The sequence below is a fragment of the Cyrtonyx montezumae genome, unplaced genomic scaffold (genome assembly GCF_038088225.1).
Source record: "Cyrtonyx montezumae isolate F1298 unplaced genomic scaffold, pur_monq_1.0 scaffold_11, whole genome shotgun sequence".
NCBI classification, from domain to species: domain Eukaryota; kingdom Metazoa; phylum Chordata; class Aves; order Galliformes; family Odontophoridae; genus Cyrtonyx; species Cyrtonyx montezumae.
This window is the reverse complement of record NW_027071837.1, coordinates 16,971,107-16,997,028: the sequence shown is the minus strand read 5'-3', so window position 1 is coordinate 16,997,028 and position 25,922 is coordinate 16,971,107. Positions and strand designations below refer to the sequence as shown.

At 51.9% G+C, this 25,922-nt stretch overlaps 1 protein-coding gene across 1 annotated transcript; it reads left to right on the top strand.

Moving 5' to 3' along the window:
* The first annotated feature begins 16,226 nt into the window (after window positions 1–16,226).
* Window positions 16,227–21,819, top strand: HMGB3 (high mobility group box 3). Its single transcript, XM_065729725.1, has 5 exons — window positions 16,227–16,309; window positions 18,677–18,833; window positions 19,167–19,306; window positions 19,771–19,945; window positions 20,334–21,819. The coding sequence occupies exons 2-5, from the start codon at window positions 18,684–18,686 to the stop codon at window positions 20,475–20,477; spliced, it is 609 nt and encodes a 202-aa protein (XP_065585797.1). The 5' UTR covers window positions 16,227–16,309; window positions 18,677–18,683; the 3' UTR covers window positions 20,478–21,819.
* The last annotated feature ends 4,103 nt before the right edge of the window (window positions 21,820–25,922 follow it).

Genomic DNA, 25,922 nt, shown 5'->3' with positions numbered 1-25,922 from the left:
GTGCACCTGAGGGTTGCCCCTGGCTCTATCCAAACACACCTGAGTCTGAGCCAGCCCTACCAACGTGAGGCCTGAGCAGTGGTGGGGCTGCAGCTGCCCAAACCAGCCCTGTGGAGATCCAAGGCTACGAGCCAGATTGCCAGCCCCAAAACACCCTGTGCAGCCTCTTGCAGCCCTCGCTGGCATGGGGTCTGTTCTGCCTGTACAGAGCTACTGGCACTGCTGAAGCACTCAAGCCCATTGAGTCCTGCACACGCATCTCGGGCTTGCAGAGGATAAGAAATCCATCTGGTAGGGGGCTGGGAAAGGGTAAGCTGATCCCGTGGCTCCCTTTTGTGTGCTTGTACCCTGGCTATGCTATCCACATGCATTTCTGTCTTTGTACTGTTCGAGGGGTGAAACTCCCTGCTTGGTTAACACTGCTGCTAGCAGTAGGAAAGGGAGCAGACTGGCCAGCCACATATGCTGGATTATGTTCCTGGGCTGAACTCCAGAGCGTTCAATTTTATTATCTAATTACCCAACCAAACTCATTCATCTTTATTTTTCAGTCTTACCCAGAGGCCCATGTTTAAACACGGCTCTGCTATGTGAAGCACTGCCCAGACACTCTCCACTTGGAAGCACTGACAGTTTCTCAACTCAGACTGTTTTCTTAGTGTAAAGGATGCATGGCAGAAATCCCAGCCCTGGTCAGCTGCAGAGGTCTATGCTGGGCAGTGCTGAGGAAGCGAGGTGGCTGTGTTATCCCAGGGAACCATATCATGGGAGCAGGAGAAATGAAATAAACTCATTTTATATCACGATAGTATAGCTAGACATAGTCTTCAACATCGGTATAACCAAGTGTTGTTAGGTTGCACACAGGATCACTCAATGTGTGGTGCAGCACAGAGCACACTGTGGTGTGGCACGCATGTCTGGATCAAGAACAAGTGCCAACAGATGGGGGAAAAATCCAACAAGTTAATGATACATACCCCTGAAACCCATGAGGGCACTGGCGTTCCCCCTGTTTTGCTCTTCAGGCCAAAGGAGGAGCTTGGCCCCATCCCCATCCCTGTGTGACCATGGTGCTGCATGGCTGGACACTGCTCCTGGCCACAGCTTTCTGAGCACCAAACCACCAGCCTGAGGCCTTCTCCCCAGGTGTTACTGCCATGCGTGTAACTCATGCACCAGGTAGGAGCAGAGGCTCCCAATTAGCTTAACCCTGCCTCTGGGAGGGGCCTACCTTATAAACATGTTGCTTTGGCTGTGCTCCTTGTCCTCATTTCCTAAGGGAATGTGGGTGCTTCACCTTCCCAGGTGTTTCCTGTGATTTCTCCCATCCTGCTTTTATCCCTGACCACAAGCAGCCCTTGGAACAATTAACGCCTTGTGGTCCTTACATCTTGTGCTTTGCAAGGTAGCTGGTTACTAGAGCAACAACTACACTTTTTTTTTTTTTGTACATTGACAAAAAATCAACATTTTACACTAAAGGTAAAGCAAAAATAACGTTCTGTGTAGCCACGGTGAGTTACAACACCATCTCTCCTGTAATCAAGATATTGCTGAATTATGGTGCTATAAACAAACACTTCTAATATAACCACAAACTCTGTGGGACATATAACACATTGGCAGTATATTTCAAGTGACAAGCTCATTTATTGTGGGGAGTGGAAGGGGGGAAAAAAAGCACCTTTCCAGAAGTTGCTGCAAGGGATTGCAGCAAAGAATGACGGAAGCTTGAGGATGCATGAGCCAGCCTAACTGGAATGAAACAGGGTCTGAAGGAGATTGAGAAGTACTGGTCGCTGAGAAGGTGAGGGTGTGGGACTTGATCGTTCTCTCCCTCCCGCTGGCATAGAATTACCATGCTGTGAGGCTGGTGTGCAGAAGTAGTACCCAGGAGGCTTGGGAGCTGAGCCTCCAGCTATCCTGAAGTGCTGCTGGGCTGGCATGGAGGCTTCCTTGCCTGCAGGTGGGACGTGAGCAACCATCATGTATCATTAAGGTACGTTAGTAGCTGAGTGAGCAAACTGCTCGGGAGTTCTGGGTGTGCAACTGGCTTGTGCTGGATGCCATTGAGGCAGAGGACAGGCAGGGAGCTGCTTGCCAAATAGGTTTCGTCTCTTGCTGTGTTCCAGGTGGCTGTGGGGTCTCTTTGGTCAGCAGGATTGGAAGAGAGCCATCATCTGCTTCTTCGATGTCTGCCAGCCCATGTGATTGGTGAGTTTCAGATTGTGAAACTTCCTTGTCCAAAGAGAATTGGTTTTTATGCTGTTTTACTCTGCCACAATGTGCTAGACTGGTTTGGTTGTGATCTGCCACTCAACTTGCAATGTGTTCCCTGTGAGCTGCCAGAGGTGATGCTCCTGGCTGTGGACAGGAGATTGGATGGAGATGGGGAAGCAAGACAGGTTGCACAGCTGTTTGGTACACCCCTCCCCCCCCAGCTACATTCAAAAAGGCACCTACACCAAGCAGCCCTACTGGGAGAAGGGAAGGAGGGATATTTCCTCTTTCTGTCCCCTGGATGGAAATGATCACATGTGATCATCTATGTGCATGCAGGACGTTAATAGTCATTGAGCAGATGTGATTAGGAAGTACCTCTGCCTAAAGTTCATTTGCTGTGCATTTATGATGACATGTAGTCTGCATGGGATTTGGAGGGCTGTCAGTTGTCTACAGGGGGCCTTGATGGAAAAACCCAACTGTGTGACACATGAGGTGACTTAGTTGACTGTGTGGGTGAGGATGGTGAGGTCAGAGCACCTGGTTTCTGAACACTGAATTCTGAAAACTTCACCGAATGAGAGAGATGTTCAGCTGAAGGGACCTCTGATGGTTTTGACAACAGAGCTCAAAAGTTGACTGAATAATAGGTCTGCAATTTCTGGCAGCCTGTGAGTGTTGAACTTCTTTAGATTTCAAAGCAAATAGATCCATCTTAACAAACACCACCTTGTGTCAGCTATCCTCAAAATTATAGCACATAGATTAAAATAAAACGTGTGTACTTGTCCCTCCTGGGACACCAGGGAAGGGAAAAGCATTATCAGAATATTTCAAACTCATCTTAAAAGTATTGAACCAATTATTTTGTTAAATCTGGGTTTGTTTTCTGCCTCTCAATGAGAACATTTGAAGTAGATCATCTCCACCCTTTATGAGTTACCAGTATGCAAGTGTAAAATTTCCAATTGGAACATATGGTATCAGAGGGAACAAGGGGAAAATATCTGATTACTCATGCTCCCCGAACTCCAAAGCTACTGCATTTAGTATGTTACCCACAGTTCCTGCAGGGGGAAATAAAAGAAATCATCTCTGAGCTGAGACCAAGCACTGAACATTTCACCCTGAATAGGAATATGTTTGAGAAACTTAAAGCAGATGAAAGGGGAATAGGATAGAAACTAAACATTAGTTTCTTTGCAGTGGTTTCAACTACTGTCAGAACTCACCAACTTCACTGCTAACAAAACATCTCTGAATCTTCACTTTCAAGTTCTGACACCTGGTTTGAGAATGTGTCTTAAGGTCTGGATGACCAATTTTTCCTCTGCAAGTGGGGGGACAATCAGTGACCTCACTGATAATGAAAGATGCTTCGCCTGTGTTATCTCACGGTTTGGGATCAGCTGTGCTGTTTGATCAAAGGTTCACCACATAACTGCCTGTGCAGTTGTGTGGTGTTCCTGGTTAGGGAGAATATGCTGGCAACTGAGATGGAGCCAGCAGGAATGGTGTCAGAGGAGCCCCTGCTGCTGTGATGGTGGATGCACAACGTAAGTTTGCCTCTGAGAAGCAGAAAGTTGCTAGGTGAAGCCCAGCTGCTCCAGGCTGACTCTGCCTAGTGGTGCAAACTGCTTTGGAGAGGGATTTAGTAGGCAAACAAGTGCTGCTGAGGCATGGTGCTGTTGTACAGCAGTCCTGCCTCCAGCCAGTGCAGGGCAGAGCAGCAGGGAGGCAGGGACTGGCTGTGTGCTGCCCATCGACCCATGGTGTCAGCGAGGCTGGGTACTTCAGGGTTTCTAGCAGAGCCAGCAATGCAGGCACTGGGGTTGCTGTGGCCTGCAAACAAGCTCCATCTGAGCCCTAGGATGCTTGCGAGCCTACCCTGCACATCAGGCAATGCAGCACATCTTGCAGGTCTTAGTGGCTAACCCTCACATCTGCATTCAGCACCTCAACTTAGCCACAGCATGATGCAAGCCCTTGCAGAGCATTGGTCAAGGATGTTATTAGGCTCTGGGCGGTCGTGTTGTTCTGTAAATGGCTGCAGCCTTATTGGCACTGTGAAATGTGTAGCCTCCCTGGACCACCACTGCATCAAGTTGTTTTTGCGAGGCATCTGTTCCCCCCTTGCAGAACAGTGTAGTGTGGACCTTTCTGAGAGGGGTAGCAGTTATCCTTTGCTTCCCTGCCTGGTTTCCTGAGCAGCCGGGATGCAGGATGCTGGTGCTCTGCTTCTCACTCTGATCCTGGCAGAATGAGGAGGGACTGAGCCTGGGGTTTGGGATTGCTGTGTCCAAATCACAAAAGAGAAAGCTTTCACTCCGGAGTGTGGATGGTAGCGTAGTGCCACATGTACAAGCAGATCTCTCTCTCCTGCCATTCAGACAGAAAGCAGCACAGTTTGGAGCAACGTCCCTGGGAGGGGGAGGAACAGATGTTTGAACCAGAAGCGTATGTGACAGTTGGGAGAGACAGCGTGGAAACGCACCGTTGAAAGGAGAAGTCTGACGGGAGTGTGATGACAGCAGCGGGACTCCAGTGACAGGGAGTGGGAAGGAGAACAAGCAGAGAGGAGTGTTACTTCGAAAGCCAAGCAAAGTGCACAAGAGGATGTGTCAGGAAAGTGTCAGGGAAAGGAAGAGAGGAATTGTGAGAGTAGAGGCAGGCTTTGGGATCTGTCTGAAGCGTGTGCGACCTGTTGCCTAACAAATGGAGAAAGGAAAGCCTCTTCTCCCTCTGCCTTCTCCCACCGTGTCAGCTCTTCAGGCAACCAGGCTTGCCAGATGGACTGAAGCCCTCAGCATCCCGGGGAGGAAAGCTGCATGCTCTGGAGCCCTGGGGTAAAGCAAGCAGGGTCTGGGGTCTACCCATGCCCTTCTTCAGTCTGGGGTCTTTGTGAAGAGCACGGCATCCACGTGCCTTGGGACTGTAGGGTGCTGGAAATGGAGGGAGCACTGCCATCCTCATAGCAGGCTTCCCCCAAACCCGTAGTGCTTGTGTAGGCAGGATGCATGAGGAGAGGAGGAACAGCAAGCGCGTGCTCCCGCAGCAGGGAGGGGCTCTCCAGCAGCACTGTTCCCCGCTGATATAAATCACCTCTCTGCAGTGTCCGGTTTTACCTTAGTTCAGCAGATGTGCAAGGCACCCTGGGAGCGTGCGCCAGAGTGGTGAACCGTCAGTACAGGGGCTGTGAGCAGGGGGAGGGGGCTGCAACTTCTCCCACAGATGGATCTGTGAGTGCAGTTGTGCAGAGCCCTTCCTGCGCGGGGATCACCTTTGATCCTCCCAGCTGGTGCGGCTCGGGTGATGCGAGCCGGCCCGTTCTGCTTTGCCCCTTCCTGTAGGGAGGGGGATTTCTCTAAGTAGGCAGTGAGTCTCAAAATGCACTGGTGGAGTGATTGTCAGATAGCCCATGTGATGGGGCTTGATGGCCCATGTGCCATTGCACAACAGCACACGACGTCTCGGGGGAGACAGCCATCTCCATCCATGGCAGCAAGAAGCTGATCCCACCATCTGCTCATCTGCTGCTGGGCGTCCCCGAGGGTGGGCGGCTGTGCCCAGGGCTCCCAGCAGGCAGGAGGGAGGCACCCACCGGCGGTGGTAGCCCAGTGCTCTCAGTGAAGGTGCACAGTGAGGGTACTGAGTGCCACTGGAGGAACAGCTTGATAGGGGTGTGTCTGTGGCTTGGCAGAAGGGTGTTTATGCAAAAAAACCAAAGGGTGCACTCATAGAATGGCTTGGGATAAAAGGAGTCATAAAGATCACCCAGTTTCAGCCCCTGCTGTGGATCCACTGTCTTACTGCTTCGTCATCTGGAGCAGATGATGCAGGCTCATGGCAAGGGAGGGTCCAGGCCATGCAGGCAATGTAAAGGCAAGGCAGGCTTCCTTTCTCTCCGTGGTGGTGTCATTGAGGAGGGGCACAGAGGAGGAGGCACCAGGAGTGACAAACTTTTCAGCTGAATAGGGCTGAGTAACCCCCAGACGTTTTGCTCATTGTGTGGCAGAATTGCAACTTTCTTCCCATTTACTTGCACTGGTGTTAGCTTTGACTTCAGTAGGGGTCAGAGTCAGACCCAGGGTATATTTCTAAAGTTACTCATGCAGCTGCTGAAATTAAAATCTCATGAGCAAGGGTCTGTCTCCACTGCAGCCTCAACACAGAATAATAGTGTGGCCTTTAGTCTCTGGAGATAGTTTAAAAACCTCCTCAAGGTCTGTGCTCCTTGTGAAAATAAAAAAAAATCATACAATACTTGCCACATCTGACAGAGTTGGCAGCCTTTGTTCAAGTGCTGTGCACCGAATTAATCGGGGACTTGACTCCTTGTGCCTGGGAAACAACGCATTGCCCAGCCCTGAAAAGATGTGGGGGCACACAGGCTGCAGGAGAGCATGTGTGATTTCTGCCTCAGCTGTACCAGCCTGGGCTTGCTCAGAAGCTTTCCTTAGGACCAGCGGCGTGAGTTGCTCTTGCTGTCGCTGCAGTTGTGCTTGCAGAGCAGTATATCACCCGGCATTTTATGCTTGGCTGGCAAAGGGAGCCTGAATCCCTAGCTGCAAAGCAAGCTGACAGGCCGGGGGCCAACGCACAACCCTCGGCATTTCTTATTTACTACTAGACCTCTTAAATGAAGGCTGTGAGATTTTCTCATTTACCGCGTTACTGTATGGAACCAATCACTATAAATTTAAATGGAGAGCTGGTGGGAGCACACTTACCTTTTATACAATAATTGCGGGAGTGCCACTGCTGAACTGCTGTTAGGATTATTCAGACCTGCTCAGGTTTCATTGTAAAACATTAGGCTGCGAGAGGTACTGTAAGGTGTGATTATTGTAAGAGGGTAAGTAGTAGTAGTAAGCACTGCTGGTGGAATTACTACAGCAGACGGGGAAGGCTTAGTAGCTGGGAGCTACCTCGAGAAGGTCGAGGCACTTGCAACTTTTGGTGAGAGCTAGGGAGAGAAGAGCAATGCTGTATGCATGCTCTTCAGCTGCCTTGCTTTTCACCTGTGATTGAGATTTCGATTTTGAGTCCTGTATGATTTTCCTGTTATAACACACGCCTCTGGGCTGTCACTGCAACAATGCCTTTTCTTGGCAGGGAAGGCAAATCTGAAAGCAAGCTCTTGAGCACTCTACTGTGCGAGTTCCTCAGATGATGGCTGTGTTTCTCCCCCTCGTTCCACCCGTTTTCAAATAATTTTCACGCTGCGAGTATATCTGAGAGCATAACAATAATGTTCAACATATGATAACCAGAGACAATTGTGTATGTATACAAACAGCCACATGGAAAACAAGTGAGCTGATGGAAAAGGAGGAAAAATGTGCAAGATGAACCAGAGAGCACAGGTACCATTTTCACAGTAAGACCATGAAACTTTGCCATATCCAGATAAACACTCTTCTCTTTATTTTTCCTTTCTCCTCAAGGAAGATAGGATTCTGCAAAAACATTTTCAGTCGCTCGTTTTTTTCTTCTCACCAACTCACTCAGTAGTGGTGTTTCCCATCAAGCACTATGTTGCAGGCTTAGTTATATGTAAGCAACGCAAAGCTGAATTCTTTCCTGAGTTTTACCTATGGAGTTCCATTGAATTGGGCTTTTGTAGCTGAAGCTCGGGACTTTGACACTGGTGTATGAGCTTGGATACTTTTAAATGTCACATTCACTGGGATACTGCTATCCTGGAAGTGTGCTGTCTCTAATGATACAGGGAACAAAGTTTGGCAGGTTTTTTTTTCTTTTAATCTCTTTAGTATGTTAGTCTTCCTTTAATGATTGAAGCTGTTTTTCTTGGAAAGGCATCTACTTTCAGTTGGGGAAAAGAACAAAGCTGAGGCATTTTAGAAGAATTTTATCAAACGCCTTATCTTGATAAGAGAGGTAATAAAAAAAAATTGTTAATTGACTTCAGTGGAATCTTTGATGATGGATATACAATATGCACCCTTGGTCTCAACAGAAAATGTCTTTTAAACCTGAAATGGCTTAATAAACCTGAAAGGAAGTTGAAATAGTTGCAAATGTGGTGAGGAAGCTTACTCTTCTTTATGGTGGTTCATAGCATGTGTACATACGCATATTTGTGTCTCTGTAAGGAATGTGCACGCCCAAACCATATCACTTTAACAAGCAGTTACAGTGAAAGTGTTTCTGCTTGCTCATTGTAATGCTCCTACACTCCTATGCAAAACAGAAATTAAATGTGTTAACAAAACAGATGTTCAACAAATGTAAAGCAAGAAGAATAATTCAGGAGTACTTGACAGAAATTTAAACCCTTTATTAGGGTTTTTTTTCCCTCTAAAGTAGTTGCTCCTTCCCCATCAGTAAGAATGTGTATGCACCTGTTGGAAGCAAAGCTGTCACGCGATTTGACTGTGCCATGCTTTGAGGGGAAGTGCACGCGTTTCGCTAATGCAGAGACCTCCATGGAAGTCCCAGCTGTGCACCGCAACACTCCCCTTCTCTTCTTTATTGCTTCACCATCCTATTGCTGCTTTTACTTCCCTGCTGAGTGTTATACCTCCATGGGACGGCAGAAGGGTTTAGCCTCATGGGTTTTGTTCACACTGTAGTGTCTCAGCTCAGATCCATTCTCATTGCTGGGCACTGCTTGGGAGCGACTTGGAGCTGTTGTCTTCCACGCAGCCCTAGCACCTGGGTGCTGCTAGCAGTCTGTCCATGCCAGCACGCATCTATGAAGGGATTTACCATGGTATTCCCATGGGATCTGTGGTCCGTGTCAGTCTCCAGGACTTGAGGCAGCTACTGGAAAGGGAGCTTGGTGCGTCTGCAGGAGGCTGTCATACCTCACCTTGATTATAGTGTAGCTGCGTACGAAGTGCAGTATCTGAAAATATTCCTGCCTTCTTGATAGGTTAATTGGTGGCATTTAGTTAACTGTGTGTATTATCTTGTAGCAAAATTAAATGCAGAGTTAGGCAACTGATGGGTTTTCAAAAGCACAGAGTCACTCAGAAAACACTCAGAGTGCTGCCACAGGAGGCCTACCTGAACCGCCCAGCGGCTCCCAGTTGTTGGAGCTGCTCTTTTCTGCCTGTTGCTATGGTAAAATGATAGCACCAAACTGACACCAAAAAGCAAGCAATATTTTCTGAACAGATTTATGAGAGGAAAAAAAAAATAGGGGACAGAAGAGAACACGGGGGAGAAAGGGAAAAAAAAAGCTTAAGGAACATGGAGGGGGTTGCTAAGCCAGTGCTCGTCTTCGAGTTTACCTGAAGGGCCACCGAGCCCTTCAAGAGGATCCAAGAGCCATCCTGTGCAGCGCTACCCTGGCAGGCTCTTTCTACAACCAAAAATGCATTCTCATAAACTGTAAATATTAATTTGCTTGCATTTTTTCCTTGCATTTTATGTGGATAAGTGCGTATAAGTAGTGCGTTCGTTTTGTAGCTTCACAGCTGGTCTCAGAGAGCAGCGTCGTGATGGTCACAGGTCAAGAAAAGCGCTTTAGTCTCCTCCTTTGCAGGACCAGTGCTGTCTGTTCCTTCCAACAATTACATTTTTAACCTGCCTTATAGCTCTGCAGTGCAGGCAGCGTATTTCCCACGGGCTGCTGTCACCCCACAGCCTCCTGTTGTGTCACCTTCAGCTGCAGCTCCTCCTCTCTGGCCAAGGAGTGCGAGCATCGCTCCTGACCTCAGCAGTCACACAGGTGCTGGCACACAGGCAGCATGCATTTAGCTGAGTTACACACCAGCAGTGGGCTATGGCCAGGCTCGGCTTCCTTTGGAAGAGTGCTGTGAGGTGGCATAGCACCGGGAGCCTGTCTTTTGTGGAACAGCTCCTCAGTTTGGATGCTAGTGGTTTTGATGGGTGATCTGGTCTGGTTTGACGCGTGGGCAGTGGTGGGATGGCTATGGAAAGAAGGATGTGCTCCTGTGTCCAGGTGTCACTTGGGGGAGCAGGTGTGGGCTGGGGGCACTGATGTTTTTGGAAACAGCTATCTGATGTTCCGAAACCAGCTCTGATAGCTGGATTCCCCAGCATCAGGGACTGGGAAATAAGTATGCAGTGGCATATACTGCACCAGCCCTTCTCATTGCTTTCATTAGTGTGTGAGTCAAGCCTCAGCCACGTTGTCACCTGCTTCTTTCCAATGTGGGGGCACATCTCCTTTGTGTCTGGTCCTTCACCGGGCTGCTGGGGTTGTAGTTGCACTGGACTCCTGATGGAGGTCCTCAGTCTGGTGTCACAGCAGAACTGCAAGAACTTGTGTTGCATTCAATGCGGTCTCCATTACTGAGCCAATTAAAGTGCAAGGAAAACACAGTCCTCTCCTTTAAAATTGCACCTCCTCTGAAGGCTGTGGGAAACTTGTAGAGATTGTTTCTGGTTGTCCCCGCTCCTTATAATGTTTGGCTTTGGTGGGCTAAGTAGGTGGATGCTTTGGTTTTTGTTTGTCTGTTTTTTCCTCTCCAATACCTTTAAATTTCTATTGTGGTGTTACATGAAAGCAGAAATGCACTTATGGAGCTGGAGGAGTTGGAGTTTGCTCGTTGAGGTTACAGGACTTGGGGTAGGACCTCTTTAAAAAGAAGATATATGGAGGCAGGTGGTCCTGTGGTAGCTGAGCATGGGAGAAGACACCTGAGCAAGGTGTGTCATGGAAGGAAGGATGGATGTGTTGGGCGAGGGAGCAGAGAGGCACGAGGAGTGTAAGGAGGCAGCATGAGGGGACAAGCAATTTCCAGGAACCTGGCAGTGTGGGAGGTGCTGCGATCTCCTGGAGCAAGTGTGCAGGGGCAAGGTGCCTGCTGCCACCCCCTGAGCTGCCTGGCAGCTCAAGCTGGGAATGAGCCAGGTCCGAGGTGTGAAGGGAAGCAAAAAGAGCTGGGAAGAAGGGAGAGAAAGAAGAAGAGAAAGCCAAGAGAAGGAACAATGTGACAAGAAGCGGGGGGAGCCCACCTCCAATGGTAGCCGTGAGTTTCTGTTTATCTTACCAGTGTTTGTACTGCGAGGAGGTTTTGAACTGCTGCCCAATATGACTGTCAGTTACTCTAACTTGTATTTCTCACCTCAGTCCCCATGAAGTACGTTTGACAATAATTAATTTTGTGTGTGCAACTGGGAATGTGTCCTACTCCTGCAGAGGTGTCAGCTTAATGGGATGTGGCTATGCAGGATAACAGGCTGTGCCGCCCCACTGGGGGTTGGGGGTGGGGGGGTCATCTGTTCATCTGGACTAATATTTTAATTGTTGGAGCACTAGGTTTCCCAGAGTTGAAGTGGGATCAGATTAACCTCTGTCTCTCTGAACTTGCATGCTGCAAGCTCCTTAAACATTATTGCTAATTTTATTTTCTATTTTCAGCACGTATTTAAGATAACTCTTTTTGTTTAATAGGTTAGAGAGGAAATATTCTCACTGGCTGAGATCCCAGTGAGCAATTACAAATATTTTATGATAGTTACAGGACTTGGAATTCAACCATAGAGACTGTGGGTATCAGAAAATCCACGTGTGGAAGTTCCATGCGCTGTGAGAGTGGGAGGGTTTCACATGGATGGGAGTGGATTGCTCCTCATTTTTACCGAAGTCAAACTCCTGATGTAATGAATAAATACATTCTTATACTTTGAAATCAAATCTCTGCCAACAGCTTTTGACTATACCAGTTAGAGAATGGTTAATTGACCTTCTTCATCTCTGCTGTGTGTTAACATGGAAGGTCAGCGAAGGGAGAAGTTAGGTCCATGCTGAAGGCATTTGAAACGGCTCCCTAACTAGCCTAATGAATATGCTGTTGAGATGAACAGGTCATTTAGCACTTTTCTTGTTGCTATTGTCCATCCAACCTTGAATGTCAGCTCTGTCACTCTGATAGGCTGGTTTTGCTTAAAAAGGTTTCCTGGCTTTGTTAGGTTCCTGGGAGGGATTTCTCCCCCCCTCGTTTCTAATTACTGGCAGCACCCCGTGGATGTGTGTACATCAGCCTTTTCATTTGGGTCAAGTCTTCACTAGAGGACTTTGCCAGTCGGTAAGGGTTGTGAAGAGATGCGATCCAGACAGAAGTGGAAGTGGCAACGGGTTGTAATTACACTGCTAAAACTGCTGCTTCCCAACCACAGTGGGATAACTCACCCTGTTAAGGGCAGGGCAGCTTTGACGTGTCACTGTAAGGAGCACGATGCGACACACTGGGACTGCAGCATCCACAGCAGAAGCATGTTACAGAGCTGGTGTGCTGGGGTGACACTGCCTGGGAACCTCCAAGCCCAGCTCAGGGCTCTGCTGGGAGAGGACCGATGGGAGGGACCATTTACCAGCACCTGCAACCCCCAGCAGGGGTGGGCAGTTCCCTCTGGTGTTTCTACTAGGGCCCTGAGCACACCTTCAGCATGCTGATGTTGGATACACAGGTTGCTTGAATAAACACATCACAGGAATGGAGTTACACGCTCGATAGGACTGAATATTTATCAGGAGTGTATTCATGAACTTTCTCACCCCGTGAGCAGCCAGCATGTGTCTTACCTTGTTCCTGTGACCTACTGCACCTTGTTGGTGTTGTAGGTGATGCTAACTGTGATCAGGATGACCAACACAAGCAGCACACTTCACTCTGACCCCTGTTGGACAAACCCAACAAGGACACAGCACCAGTTCAGACTACTGTTGGGCTGAAGTCACCCCGAGTGTTGAGCAAGCATGGACAGAAGTCAAGTAGAAATCAGTGTCGGGCAAGCATTCTGCATTGAGGCAAGCTGGATGCAGACTGGGAAGGTTAATGAAGGTCTTGGGGAATAATCTTTCATGTTTATTTGTTGTCCTGTGTGGTCCCTCTGAGGTGTTCATGGTTTCACCAGTGAGAAGGGGTCGAGGTGTGTTATAAGAATGGCTGGCTGAACCATGGTGCTGGTGGAGATGCAGTTTCCTTATTCCACACATTGCATGAGCACTTCCACAAAGCACTTCCTTTTCAAACACTTCTGATTTCATATTTAAATACATGGTGAGCTGTACTTTGTTAGCAACCTGACAAAACTGGAGCAGGACAGACAGAGCTGAGGCAGCCATCCCCACCAAGCTGTGGCTAGTGTTCAGATGAGAGCTATCTGTTGGCTGAAAACAGGTGAACCAAACCTAGAGCTCAGGCAATTCTGAGGAGCAGAAGGAGTTTCATTTGTAACTCTGGATGGCTTTTCTGTACCTGTGTATAATCCATCGGTTCACTGGAGTCCTCAGTGGCTCCCAGACTTTCACAGCAGCATCCCCGTTCTAATCATCTCTAGCTGAGGAGATGTCATTCCATGTTGGCAGGTATTGACTTGGCCTCAACAATTTGCAGCTCTGTTGTTTCCTGGAAAGCACTAATATGACCTGCAGGGAAAGGAAGCCTTCAGTGCTTGGCCGTACCAGCTGGGACAGGACTTTGCAGTCAGTCTTCTCAGCAAGTGTTTGAAGCTCTCTGCTTGTTACAGGCTCTCTAATTCGATTTTATGTCTCAATCCTTACGTTCTAGGTGCTGCTTAACCTGGGTCTTGCTGCTGGATGCAGAGTATGGCTTACAGTTGCTTAAAAATGTAGCATGTCTTTGCCTGTCTGTAGCAATTGAGGAGGGTCAGGTCTCCCTTTCTGAAGGGTGGGCACAAGACTATGTGTTGAGCTGTCTTTGCAACGTGGGATCACTGCAGACCTCTCAAGAGCCAGGGATCTTGATGTTTCTTTTAGTTTTGGATTGTTTCTCATGCTTACTATAGCATAAGGACATGATAGTATGTATTTAAAAAAAAAGAAAAGAAAAAAAAAAGGAAAACCTTACAAATTGCTGCCGAAGTCATACTTAGGAGACACAGAATGACTCCTTGCCTTTCCTCATCCCAGTTACTGAGACATGGATGTTTTGATAAGTTGCATTTGGGCAGGGAAGTAGAGCTGGTCCTTGGATGAGCTGCCATCCAAACTGGTACTGCCTGCTCCTGACTGTGTGCAGCTGCACCCTCGCTGCCTTGGCTCTGAGACTCTCCCAATTCCCTGTGACACTGGTTTGGTTCACTAAACCGGCAGAAAATTCATCTGAGAAAGAGAGGTGAAGCGTGGGGCTCTGTTCCTGCGAGGTCAGTGAGCTATGCTGGCTGTCAGGGCGCAGGTGCCAGAGCCAGGCTGCAGGAGGAAGTGGGGCTGCACGGCCTGGAAGGTGTTGCACCAAAATGTTAAGTTTGCTCAGCTAATTTTCCAGGCTGCTTTCTTGGTGCACCACAGGAAGGTGCTCAGACGTGGGGCCAGGTGCAGTGCATAGTACAGAGGGCACTGGGGGAGGATTTGCTTCAGCAGTGGTGGCTCTGGGGATGAGTAGACGTGTTCCCTGGGGTGTTACGTTTGCCTGTTTCGTGCTCAGCCCTCCAACGCTTTCAAAACTGTGCTGTGAGTGCTGGGACAAAGCCTTACACCCGTTGGTCCCTCAGCTACCAGAATACCTCCTTTGCCCCTTGACCAGCTGTCAAAATTTCCCTGGCCTTCCTAAAACAGTCATCTCAGGAACTGTTTCTCTTGGCCCATAGGAAATGGGAGGAATGCTTGGGAGGTGACAAGCAGGGCTGCTCCAGGTTGTGTGTGCTTGAGAAAGAAAGTGTTCCAGAGCAAAAAACCATACAACTCCAGTGCCAATGGAAAAAAGAAAAAAAAAAAAGCCTTAATTATTCAACTAGTTTGAAATGCTTTAAAGTATCCCTAAAAATAGGTGAGAGGGATGTTTGTCAGCTACAAAGAGATCATCCTGCAGTAGTGTTGCTTGTGTTATTTTATGATGATGCTACAGAATACAGTCCCTCAGGTAGGCTCATTAATGTTTATGAATGAGCCCCTTGTTTTAAGCTTTGGTTTGAGAACATGGAACTAGGGCGAGAGGCAAGCCGGGCTGCTTCTGCAGGGCCCGGGGCAGAGCAGGAGGTCGCTGCAGACCTCGGCAGCTCCGAGTGCAGATGACAACTGGGTTTGGGCCGAGAAGGAGCAGGACTTGCCCTAAAACCTCTGCGAAACCGCCCCGAGGGGCAGCACGCAGGGCTCTTGAGTGGCTGCGTCTCACCGGGCGCTCCGGTGCGATCTCTTCCAGCACCGGCACCGTGCGACCGCGTGCTGCGGGGGCTCGGGTGGGGCAGCGCGGCGAACCCGCTGCCTGGCGGGGCTCCTCGTCGCTATCTGGTCCTAAAAGAGGGCAACCGCTCTTTCTGGCTATCTATACGAACGGGCGGCAGTTGCGCCCGGCCCAGCGCAGCGCTCCGATCCCTCCATCCAACAGCTCGGTTCTCCGCGCCGCCCCCAGCCGCAGCCTGGAGACCCCGAGCCGACGTTGGAGCGGTTTCGGTCCCGAGTGTGCATTGTGGCTCCGGGCGCAGCGGGCCCGTGCGGTGCCAGCCCCGTTCCCACGGCTCCGTGCCGGGAGGTGCGGAGCAGCGGCTGCCGCGCCAGTGATGCGCTGCTGCCCGGACGGCCCCTCCTGCTCCGTGCAGCCCTCAGAGAGTGGGACAGGGCTCGCCCGCTGTCGTGCCCGACGGAATCCTACTCTGCACACGGGGCCAGTGAACCCGGCATCGGGCCCTCTCGGCCCCGAGGCAGGAAACACCATCACCACTGAGTGCCCTCACTCGCGGCTCTGCGAGCTGCCCTGCGGACCGCTTTCTAAACGGGACAGGGAGCGGGGCCGCCGGGAGCTCACTGAGGTCGGGGCGGCCCCGTGCTCGACCTCACATTTCTGGGGGACCCCCGCACGGCGGAGCCGCCGCAACCACGTGGCGGGAACGGCGCTGCGGGGCGCGCCCCGGCCGTGCCCCCCACGCGCGCCGGGCCGCGCTCCCCGTTCTCCGGCGGGCGCCCGTTTTGAACAAATGACCTCACCCGCGTCCGCCAACCGCCGCGCCGCCGCGCTTAATATTCATGAGGCGGCGCTCCAATCGGCGGGCGAGGAGGTTGTTTTAAACGGCGGAGCCCCGCAGCCAATCAGGCCGCTCTCGTAGGCAGCCAACGCGAGGCTGAGCCGCGCCGAGCCCGCGCCGTGCCCTGCGCTCAGCTCCTGCCACACTGCCGCGAACAATACAGGTACGTGCGGCCCCGCCGCAACTTTTCGGGGGGCGGCTGCCCCCTGCGCGCCGCGCCGCGCCCCGCCCTGCCCCGCGCTCTCGCCGCTCTCCTCTCGCCGTGCCGGGGCTTTGGGGTTTTTGTGTTCCCCCCCTTTTATTTTTTTTCTAGCTCCTTTCTTTTACTGATTTTTTTTTTTCCCTCTTATTTAAAAAAAAAAAAAATTCCCCAAAACTTTCTCCCCCGCGCGGGACGCGGCGGGGCCGGGGCACGTGGCGTGGAGCCGCAGGCGGAGTGGGGCGCGGGGCGCGGTGGCCGCCCCATACCCGTCCCTCCGCGCTACCCCGCCGGGACCCCCCCCGCCCCCCTTTTACCTCCCCGCGCCCACCCGCCTCTTCCGTAGGGCCGCCGCTCCGCTCCGCGCCGCCGCCCCGTCCCGCCCGGGTCGGGTTCCCCCCGCCGCCCTCCGCTACCGTGCGGCCCCGGCCGTGTACCCCGGGTGGGAGCGGCACGGCACGGCGCGCCGGGGGAAAGTTGCGGCCGTGCGGCGCAGCGCCGTGCCGCCGCGGGCTCCGCATTAACATGGCTGTCGCTCCGGCAGTGACAGGGAGCCGCGCTGCGCCCGGCCCGGCGCCGGGACCGCGGCCGCCGCCTCCGGCGCCCCGATCCCCTCCGTCCGTCCCCGTCGCCGCTCCCCGGCCCGGCCCGGGGACGCTCGTGGGGTTCGCGCTCGCGGTGGCTGCCGCGCCGTGCCCGCCGCGCATAACATGGCTGGCGCCGGAGCGCGGCGCGGGGAAGAAAGACGTGCGGCGGCGGGAGGGGGTCGCGGCGGGGGAGCGCTCCCCCCCCAGCACCCCGTCGAGGGCCCGAACCCTTCGCTTTCGGCCCGGGCCGTCCCCCCGCCCGGCACCCCGCGGCCTCGGCCGGGCCTCGGGGGGCCGCCCGGGGGCTCGCGGCACTTTTTTTCTCGCGCCGCGGAGGAGCGGAGCCGCGGCTATAATGGCTGCACGGGAGCCTTTGTTACAGAGCGTTGCGCTAAGCAGGCTGGGGGGTGGGGGGGGGGCCGCCTCCAGCCCGCTCCGCGCCCCGGCCCCGCCGCCCCCGCGCCCGCGGGGCCGCCCCGGAGCCCCCTTCTCGCCGGGGGCGGCGTTTCGGCGGGGCCGGGACCGGGGGCGGCGGGCGCGGGGGCAGAGCGCGGCGGAGGGGGGGGGGAAGCGCGGCTTTGTTAGCGCGCGGCGCCGGCAGAAGCCATCTTAGCGAGCGGCGCCGGCCCGGGCGCGCGGTGCGGCCGCCGCTCCCGCTTCCCCGCTCCGGGCCGTGCCGCCGCCGCGAGCCGCTCCGCCGCCCCGCCGCTCCCGGCCGCCGCCCCGCGCCCCCCGCCCGGCGCCCCGCCGCATTTCAGGGGCAGTTTCTTTCATCAGGAGGCGGCGCACAAAATGGAAGATGAATTATCGCCGGCCGCCGCTGCCCCCTCCGCCCGTCCGCCGCGCCGCCGCCGCGGCCCCTCCGCAGGTGCCCGCGGCCTCCGGCGGTGACCTTGGCGGCGGGGCCGGAAGATGGCGGGAGGAGGCCGGGACGCGCCGGGCCTGCGCGCCCCGAACTTCTTGGCCAGGCCGCGGCCCGCCCCGCACCGCCCGCCCCGCGCCGCGCCCCGCCGGCCCCGAGTGGCGGCGGCAGCAGCGGGCCGGGCCCTCCGGCCCCGCGTCGTGCCGGTTGCGCCGATAGAAACCGGGTTTTCGAACCCTTGGGCAGCCGTGAATAGGGAGCGTTGCTGTGGGGTTGTTTTTATTCCCCGAGGGGAAAAACAAATAGGGTGCGGGTGACGGGGCCCGAAGTTAGTGCCTTGCTCCCAGCTGTGTGCTGTTCACTGCGTCCAGCCAGCCGTGCCACGCTCCCCTGCTTGCACCCACCCGCACCCCACTGTCTACAGGGCTTAGGGTGATGCTGCGGGGTGGGATCTGTGCAGCATTATGCCTGGGGAGCTGTACCCAGCCTGGGGATGCAGCTGCTGAGGCTGAGTTGGTGCCAGACGTGTGGCTCAAGCCTTGCCATGGCAGCCAGCTGAAACACCTACTGGTTCCTGTATAGCTCTTTATAGGTGGCAGTATGTGTGCTTAATGGCCCAGCTCGGGTCCTTTGACAGAATGTAAACATATCGATGTAAAACTTTGCTCGTGATGCGTTCTGCTTGGCTCAGGTCTGCAGCCCTGAGTCCGAAGGAGAATAATTGCAGAGCTGTGTGGGAGACAGCAGGAGGTGTTGTGAGGAAGAGAGGTGTGAGCGAGGGCAGGTTGCCTCTGGGGCTGTGTGTGTACAAACAGGTGCACGTTGCGCACACATTGGCGTGTTCTGAAGTTCACGCGTTCCCTTCTTCCTTCTGCCCCACAGAGTCAGGATGGCTAAAGGTGACCCGAAGAAGCCCAAGGGCAAGATGTCTGCCTACGCCTTCTTTGTGCAGACGTGCCGCGAGGAGCACAAGAAGAAGAACCCAGAGGTTCCTGTCAACTTTGCAGAGTTCTCTAAGAAGTGCTCAGAGAGGTGGAAGGTACCTTAATTTGAAGTGATGACTTGTCCTGTTATCTGCTTGCGCTGCCTGTGCCCATCTGAGTGCTGCATCCCTGCCTGGTGTGCTGCTGCTGGCCCCTGGAAGAGCTGTGAGCACTTGTGGCAGCCTGGCCACCTCCCTCACCCAGTGCTGGCTGTGGCCTCTGCCCTGGCCAGCACTTTGGTCCCTGCAGTGGTCCACTGGAAAACAAACACGTCCTGAAATAGCTCTGTGGAGTTGGCGTGTGTTGGCTTGTGTGCTCAAAGTGTGCCAGCTATTGAATGTTGGGTGATCACGTGGCTTGGTGTCTTGTGTTTTTTGTGTGTTTTTTAGACCATGTCAAGCAAGGAGAAGGCTAAATTTGATGAAATGGCAAAGGCTGACAAGGTACGATACGATAGAGAAATGAAGGACTATGGCCCCGCGAAGGGTGGCAAGAAGAAGAAGGATCCCAACGCCCCAAAGCGACCACCGTAAGTACCCGAGTCACGCTGTGTGCGAGTGTCACTGCGCTTCATCTCGCGGCGCTTACGACTTGTCTGTTACTTGTGGTGGAAGAATTCCCTGGGACGTACTGTGGGTGCAGTACTGATGGCTTTGATGGCGTTTTGTGAGGTGTCAGGGCAGCCTTAGCCCTGAGCGCGTGGAGCGCTGGTGGAGATGCCGATGCTCAGTGCCCTTAAAATCACGGCCGTGAAGGATGCAGGCTGTAGGGCTGCAGTGAGACTTGTCCGTCAGGGATGGAATTGCGGAGGGACGGAAAATACTTAATGGAAACAAATAGGTTTTAAGGTCACAGTGCAATCAAAATGTGTACTAAAAGAAATAGTAGTTAGAAAAAAAAAAACAACTTGTTTTCTACGTGTGGGTGAGGATGCTGGGCTGCTGCTGGGGTGTGCTGCTGCACTGCTCACCACCCTCCACTGCTCCTCCACAGCTCTGGCTTCTTCCTGTTCTGCTCGGAGTTCCGCCCCAAGATCAAGTCCACAAACCCTGGCATATCCATTGGGGACGTAGCAAAGAAGCTTGGCGAAATGTGGAACAACCTCAGCGATGGTGAAAAGCAGCCTTATAACAATAAGGCCGCTAAACTGAAGGAGAAGTATGAGAAGGTAAGGCTGTGATAACCCGTCTCTCGTGGGCTCCTTGGCTGGTGTGGCAGACGGAGCTGAGCAGTGGGGGCTGCAGGGCCCGGCTCCCACAGCAGATGTACTCGGGTTGCAGGCGGGTAGAGGCAGGCAGGAGCGTCCCAGGCACAGCACACCCATAGCTGCAGCAGGGAGTTTGCCGTGCTGTTAGGGGAGCTGCTGTTAGGGGAGCTGCGTCCTGCTGGCAGGATGAGACGCCGACTTCTCTTCCTGACCTCCAGATGAGCGAGGGGCTCAGGGCTGCCTCCTCTCTGGGCTGCAGCTGCAGGAAGGCGGTCCCCTCTGCTAACGCCGTGCGAGCGCTGGGTGTTCGGCGCTTAGAGCGAATTAAGACGTCCCCTTGACTTTGCAGGATGTTGCAGACTACAAGTCTAAAGGAAAGTTTGATGGCGCAAAGGGGGCGGCAACCAAAGCTGCTCGGAAAAAGGTAGAGGAAGAAGACGAAGAGGAGGAGGAGGATGAAGAGGAGGAGGATGAAGATGATGATGACGAATAAAACTGTACAATACTCGTCTCCATGTGAATACCATAGAGTAGGGGAAACACCGTAAATGCAGCACCTCTTATTTGAGATGGTGTCTCTTGCCCTTATTAGGCTTAATTAAAAAAAAAAAAATTGGATTCCGATCGCGTTGTAGTTTCTAAAAGTGCTCTAGAAATTGTAACTGGTTTACATGAAGTGGCCATGGGTGTAGTGAGCACCCTGAAACTGTATCAAAGTTGTACATATTTCCAAACATTTTTAAAATGAAAAGGCCCTCTAGTGTTCTCCTAACTCTGTGCACTTTGCTGTTGGTGTAACAAAGCATTTAAAAATGTTTCAAGCATTTTTTTAATTTGTAAGGTGGTGTTACTATATGGTTATTGGCTAGAAAATCCTGGGTTATAAACTGTACATATCTATAGTTTGTAAAAACTAGACAGATTCTTGTGGTACATGCTTAGAGTTATGATGCCTTAGAGGAGCAGTGATTACTGGAGAGGCCGTACGTTCCCCGGGGTGCCATGGCCCGAAGCATGCACTGTGAGGGTAGATCTATTTACACTACAGTGGGCGTCCATTTAGCTTAAAGTTGTCTTTCTGTATATAGTGAAATAGCATTCTGCTGCCATTCTTAGTTGTGGAAGGGGGTTCAGCTGGCATGAGAAGTGTACGGATTTTTTTAGTTAAGTGCGGTAGTTTTTAAACTGAAACTGTAGACATCTCTTCATCGTCAACTCAGTGAAGAGCCAGTGCAGCAACTGAAGTTCAAAAACACTCTGTACTTAAACAAATTTGCAACGTTCTGTTTTTTTTGTATGTTTAGAATGCTGAAATGTTTTTGAAGCAAAATAAACAGTATTACATTTTTCAAACTGTTCTTGACAACACTCTAAATTTCTGGTCTGAAAGGATCTTAACAACAGCGAGAGGTTCATTTCGAAGTCTGTGGCATCCCTCAGGGCTGGTGACTTAGGAAACATTCTGACTCAAGGATTAAAAATAAAAATAAATGGTGGCCAGCCAAAACTGGCTGAATTGAAAGAGAAGGCTGCTCCAGCTAATATGCAATCATAACTGTTTATGGCTGAGTGGCATAAGATGCTATGCAAGTTTGAACTTTATTACTTGAACTTGGGAGCCTAAATGAACATTCATGACGTAATTGTTTGTTTGTGTGTGTATATAGCAGCATTCAGAGATGCAGAGAAAGGTAGGTGGCTAGGAATGAGGCTGACACTATGGAATAAGTATAAAAGCATAGTTTGGATTTTTTTTTCCAGTTTTGTTGGGTAAATTTATAGCCCAAATGCATTGCTGTACATATTAAAATGTGCCTTTTTTGTCCTGTGTTAAACTGTTTCAGACTTGTGGTTTTTTCTAGCACCTTAACCCCACGCAGGGCTGGCTGCTGCACTGGAGGTGCTGCAGGTGCTCGCTCCGGGCCCTCCCTCTTGACACCAGGTGGCAGGGTGCTGCGGGCGGGGGCATGGCACTCCTCTTCCCCTCCCTGCACGGCCTGAGCTTCCCGTTTCCAGTGGGATGTCCCGCAGCCTGGGATGGAGCTTCCCTGTTCACTCTGGGTCTGGTGGCTCTGACCTGCTCCCTCGCGTTCTGGCTGCAGCTCGCAGCCCGTCTGCTTGGCTGGGAGGAGGTGGGTGTGCAGGCGTGCTGCTGGTGATGCTGTCAGATGTGCTTGGCAGGAGGGGATAACTGCTCTGTGGGTATGGGTGCTGCCCTCGCTCCCTCTGAGCCCAACTGCAAGTGCGTGAGGCTTGCAGGGAGGAGGAGCAGTGCTGGTGAGGAGCAGCAGCTTCATCACCTGGCCTGGAGGCTGGCTATCTGGGACCTTGATAACTGCAGTGTCGTGGCCAAACGCTGATCTAATTTTGAGATAGAGTAGGACCTGAGAGCCATAACAAGGCAGAAACATACAGCACGTGGTGATCTTTATTTTTTTTTTTTTTCTGGTTTATTGTTGGGTTGAATCACTTGGAAATATTTCGGTAATTGCTTAATTATGGCAATTCTTAAACGTCTTTAATGAACCACAACAACAAAAAGTGTGAGATTGGCTCCTATTTAATGGGAAGTTGTGTTTTAGAAGGCTGAATAAAACCGTGCCTGGAAAAGAGACAGGTACCCTCGTGTTCCCTGCCCTTCCCTGTGCCTCCTGAGTCACGAGGGAGAAGACTGGAGATGGCAGCACGTGGAAATCTGATGGGAAGTGGTGGAGCAGAAGAGAAAAGCGATGGCATCGTTTCAGGAGCTCTACTGCTGGTCCTATTGTCTAGTTGGCAGAATCTCCCCTCAGCCACATATGGGAATTAGTGTAGATCACTGTTGTGCAAATTGGGCTTGGCTTTGAATTAACTGCTAGTGAGCTGAGTCCCTATTGATAGTATTAGCAAATAAGAGCTGGAGCTGGCACCTCTTTGTCTTCGTTATATTGGAAATCCATTGTGTTGTGTGGCTTGATGAAGGTCTTGGGCCATAGGCACTACCTATTCCTGCTTGGCACACTGCTGAAATACAGAGTGCCTGGGGATGATACAATGCTAGCACAGGACTCCGAGGACTTGAATTTGGGTGTTGAAGACGCAGTGCTAGTGCTTCTATCCCCTTGGTGCTCTGCCATTGATAAAAACCCCACCACGGATGTATGTAAATAACATAGGATTTTTCCCCTGCTCCCCCCCCCCCCCCCCCGCTGTGATTTGTGTTCGGAGATGTTGTCATCTCAAATATTGGGATCTGCTTAATTGCACGCAGCTCAGTTAGAGCACTCTGACATGCTTGTGGTGTTCCAAACAGACGGTTCTGCTTTGGGCTGCTGTGCAGCTGAGACTCCTTGCTCAACCATACTCCAAAGCCGTGCGGAGTAAATGTGTCTCTTATTAGCTCCACTCTGTAAAGAAGGGTAATGATGAAATAGATGGAGAGGAGGGATGGAGGGAGGCTTCCCGTTGTGTGACTTTGCTGGAGCTGGCTGTGACACGGCTTTCATTCCCAAAATGTGCTCCGTTGCATCCCCCTGTGCCTGCCCAAGGGGAGCTGGTCTCAGCCTGCACAGCAGCTGCAGGACCCCTTTGCCTTTCTGGGAAGGCAGATGGTGGCTGGGCTGGTTGGGTCCCCTCTCTGGATGCCTAAAATATGGAGTAACAGAGATGAAATTGTGGCCTTTGCTGGTGTGTGTGGACCAAAAGCGCCAACTTCCCTCACCACGTGTCTTGTCTGTGCTTGGTGCTGCTGGGGGTGCTCGGGCGTGCTCAGTCCTGGGGGCATGCTGACTGCCAAAACATTCCAAGTCCTCAAACTGAGCTGTCTGGGGAAGGTGTAGCACAAATGCGGCTGCTCCAGTGCGGGGTAGAGCCTGCCCTTGCCTAGCTCAGCCCTGCAGTATGGCAGCAAGAGCTGGGGCTGCAAAGTGATGCTCTCCTGCTGCTCTGTAGCCCATACAATTGTAAATCCGGTTGAAGTCTGGTAAATGTTTTGTGTGAGCTGAATGCACACCCTGGGACTGGGGCGGGCTCCCAGGTGGAACCGCTTCAGCGCAGCCCCAGCATGGGAGGGGGGTTGGCCCTCAGCAAAGGCAGCACTAATGCATGTGTGAGGAAGCAGCGAGTTAATTTTTCTGTCATAATATTAATTACAAATCCAGATCCAAATGCACACAGAATCAGTTGGCAGCAAGCAGCTCTAGCAGAGACCCCAGGAAGGTGGGAACCTGCTGGGCTGGGGACGTGGCAGTCACACCTCTCCCTGCTCCCCATAGCAGGCCAGCTGGTGCCTACCTGCGCTTACTGCCTTGCTTACTGTGAGGGCTGCTGCTGGCTGTGTGTCATTGTGCAGCAGTTGGATGCTTGCAGCTTTAGACCTCCGTCTTGCTGGGCTGTGATGCAATGGACTGGACTGCAAATTGCAGCTGCACTGTAGAGCAAAGCAGAGGGGACCTGGCTACCAAGCAGTTCCTCTCTGAGTGTAGCACGGGTCAAACAGCCCTGTGCCTGGTGGGGAGTGCTGCCTCTCCCACTGTGAGTGCCTCATGCTCTGGAACTGGTGGGGAGTCTTTCTGAGCAAGCCGCGGGGTGAAGGTATCAGTGAAAGCCTTAAGGAGAGCCCTTTCTTCAGGGGCTGCTCTGGAGCTGGGATAAGCCCTGAGGAGCTGCATCCAGCTGCCTCACTGAGGATCTGTTGTTCGTGCTGCTCGTTGGCTGGGGGTGATGGTGGCCCTTGTGCCACCAGTGTGATGCTGGTGGTGGGAGATGGGAGCAAGGAGTGGCAGAGGCACGTCCACTGCCTTGTGTTTGAATGCATGTAGCAGGAGCCATCTCCCAAGTAAGAACAAGAAGTTTTTGCTTATTTATTTACTTTCTCTGCAATCTTTGCATTTTTCCCTTGTTCCTCGAGGAGCATAAGCAGCACTCTGTGTACACATGACATAGCAGTGCACAAACTCCCTTTGTGACTTCTTTCTTTCGTGGGGGAGAAATGCATTCAGGGAAAGCAGGGCCCTGACAACGAGAATCCAGCGTTTCTAAATATGGACATCCCTTTTTGGACTAAAAAGTCTTTTTTGTAGCATGCATATTTCCCCTGTTAATCATTTCCTTTTGTTCCTCACAAACTTTGGTCCTCCGATGTTATGGAAGGAATTACATACAGCTGCTGTGTTTGTAAACTTTCCTTTACGTTGTGTTAGCTGGCTTGTATATTCATGGATCTGCTGAGTTGTTCTTTTGCACTGTGGTCAGGAAGGCCAGCACTCTGATCGCTCACCTTTTTTTTTTAAAAAAAAAAAAGTCATATTTGGCCTTGTCCTGTCTTGAAATATTGGGCATTTTACAGGCCAGTGAGCTTCTCTTGGTCCCATTCACCGCTTTTGTGTCAGACTAATTGCCTCGATAAAGGCGGAGCTGGGGCTGGTGAAGTGCTTGTTCTCCAAGGTGAAATGTGAGAGGGAAGGGGGAAATATTCAGATGTTCACTAGCAGCTGGGTTAAGCTGAATGCATCAGAAATCAGCTAGAGCTCAGACAAAGTAGGGGATTAGAAGTCTGGGGTGGGAGGGAGGCCGGACATCTGGAAGCCTGCTGCACAGGGGCAGCTCAGCTGGCCGCTGGGCATGGCTGTTGTCAGGGATTGCTCCAAAACCAGTTACTTGTGCCATGTGTAGAGCAACCCCTCCCCTTGTGAGTCCCCTGTCTTTAAGGAAAAAACCATTACCACTGCAATCACTGTGCTCAGAGCTCCCTGTTGGCCCCGCACTGGGGGGCCCAAGGGCACCTTCATACCCAGCTCCTGGCCCTCCCCGGACCAGGGTGCTGGGGCAGGTTGGAGATCATCTTTCTTTTCTTTGACGATGGAATGGGAGTAGAAAAAATGTTTTTGAAAGCAAAATATTAGAGAAGGAATTCACGTGTTGTGAACTGAAATAACCCAGTAGTGGCTTGACTGTCATC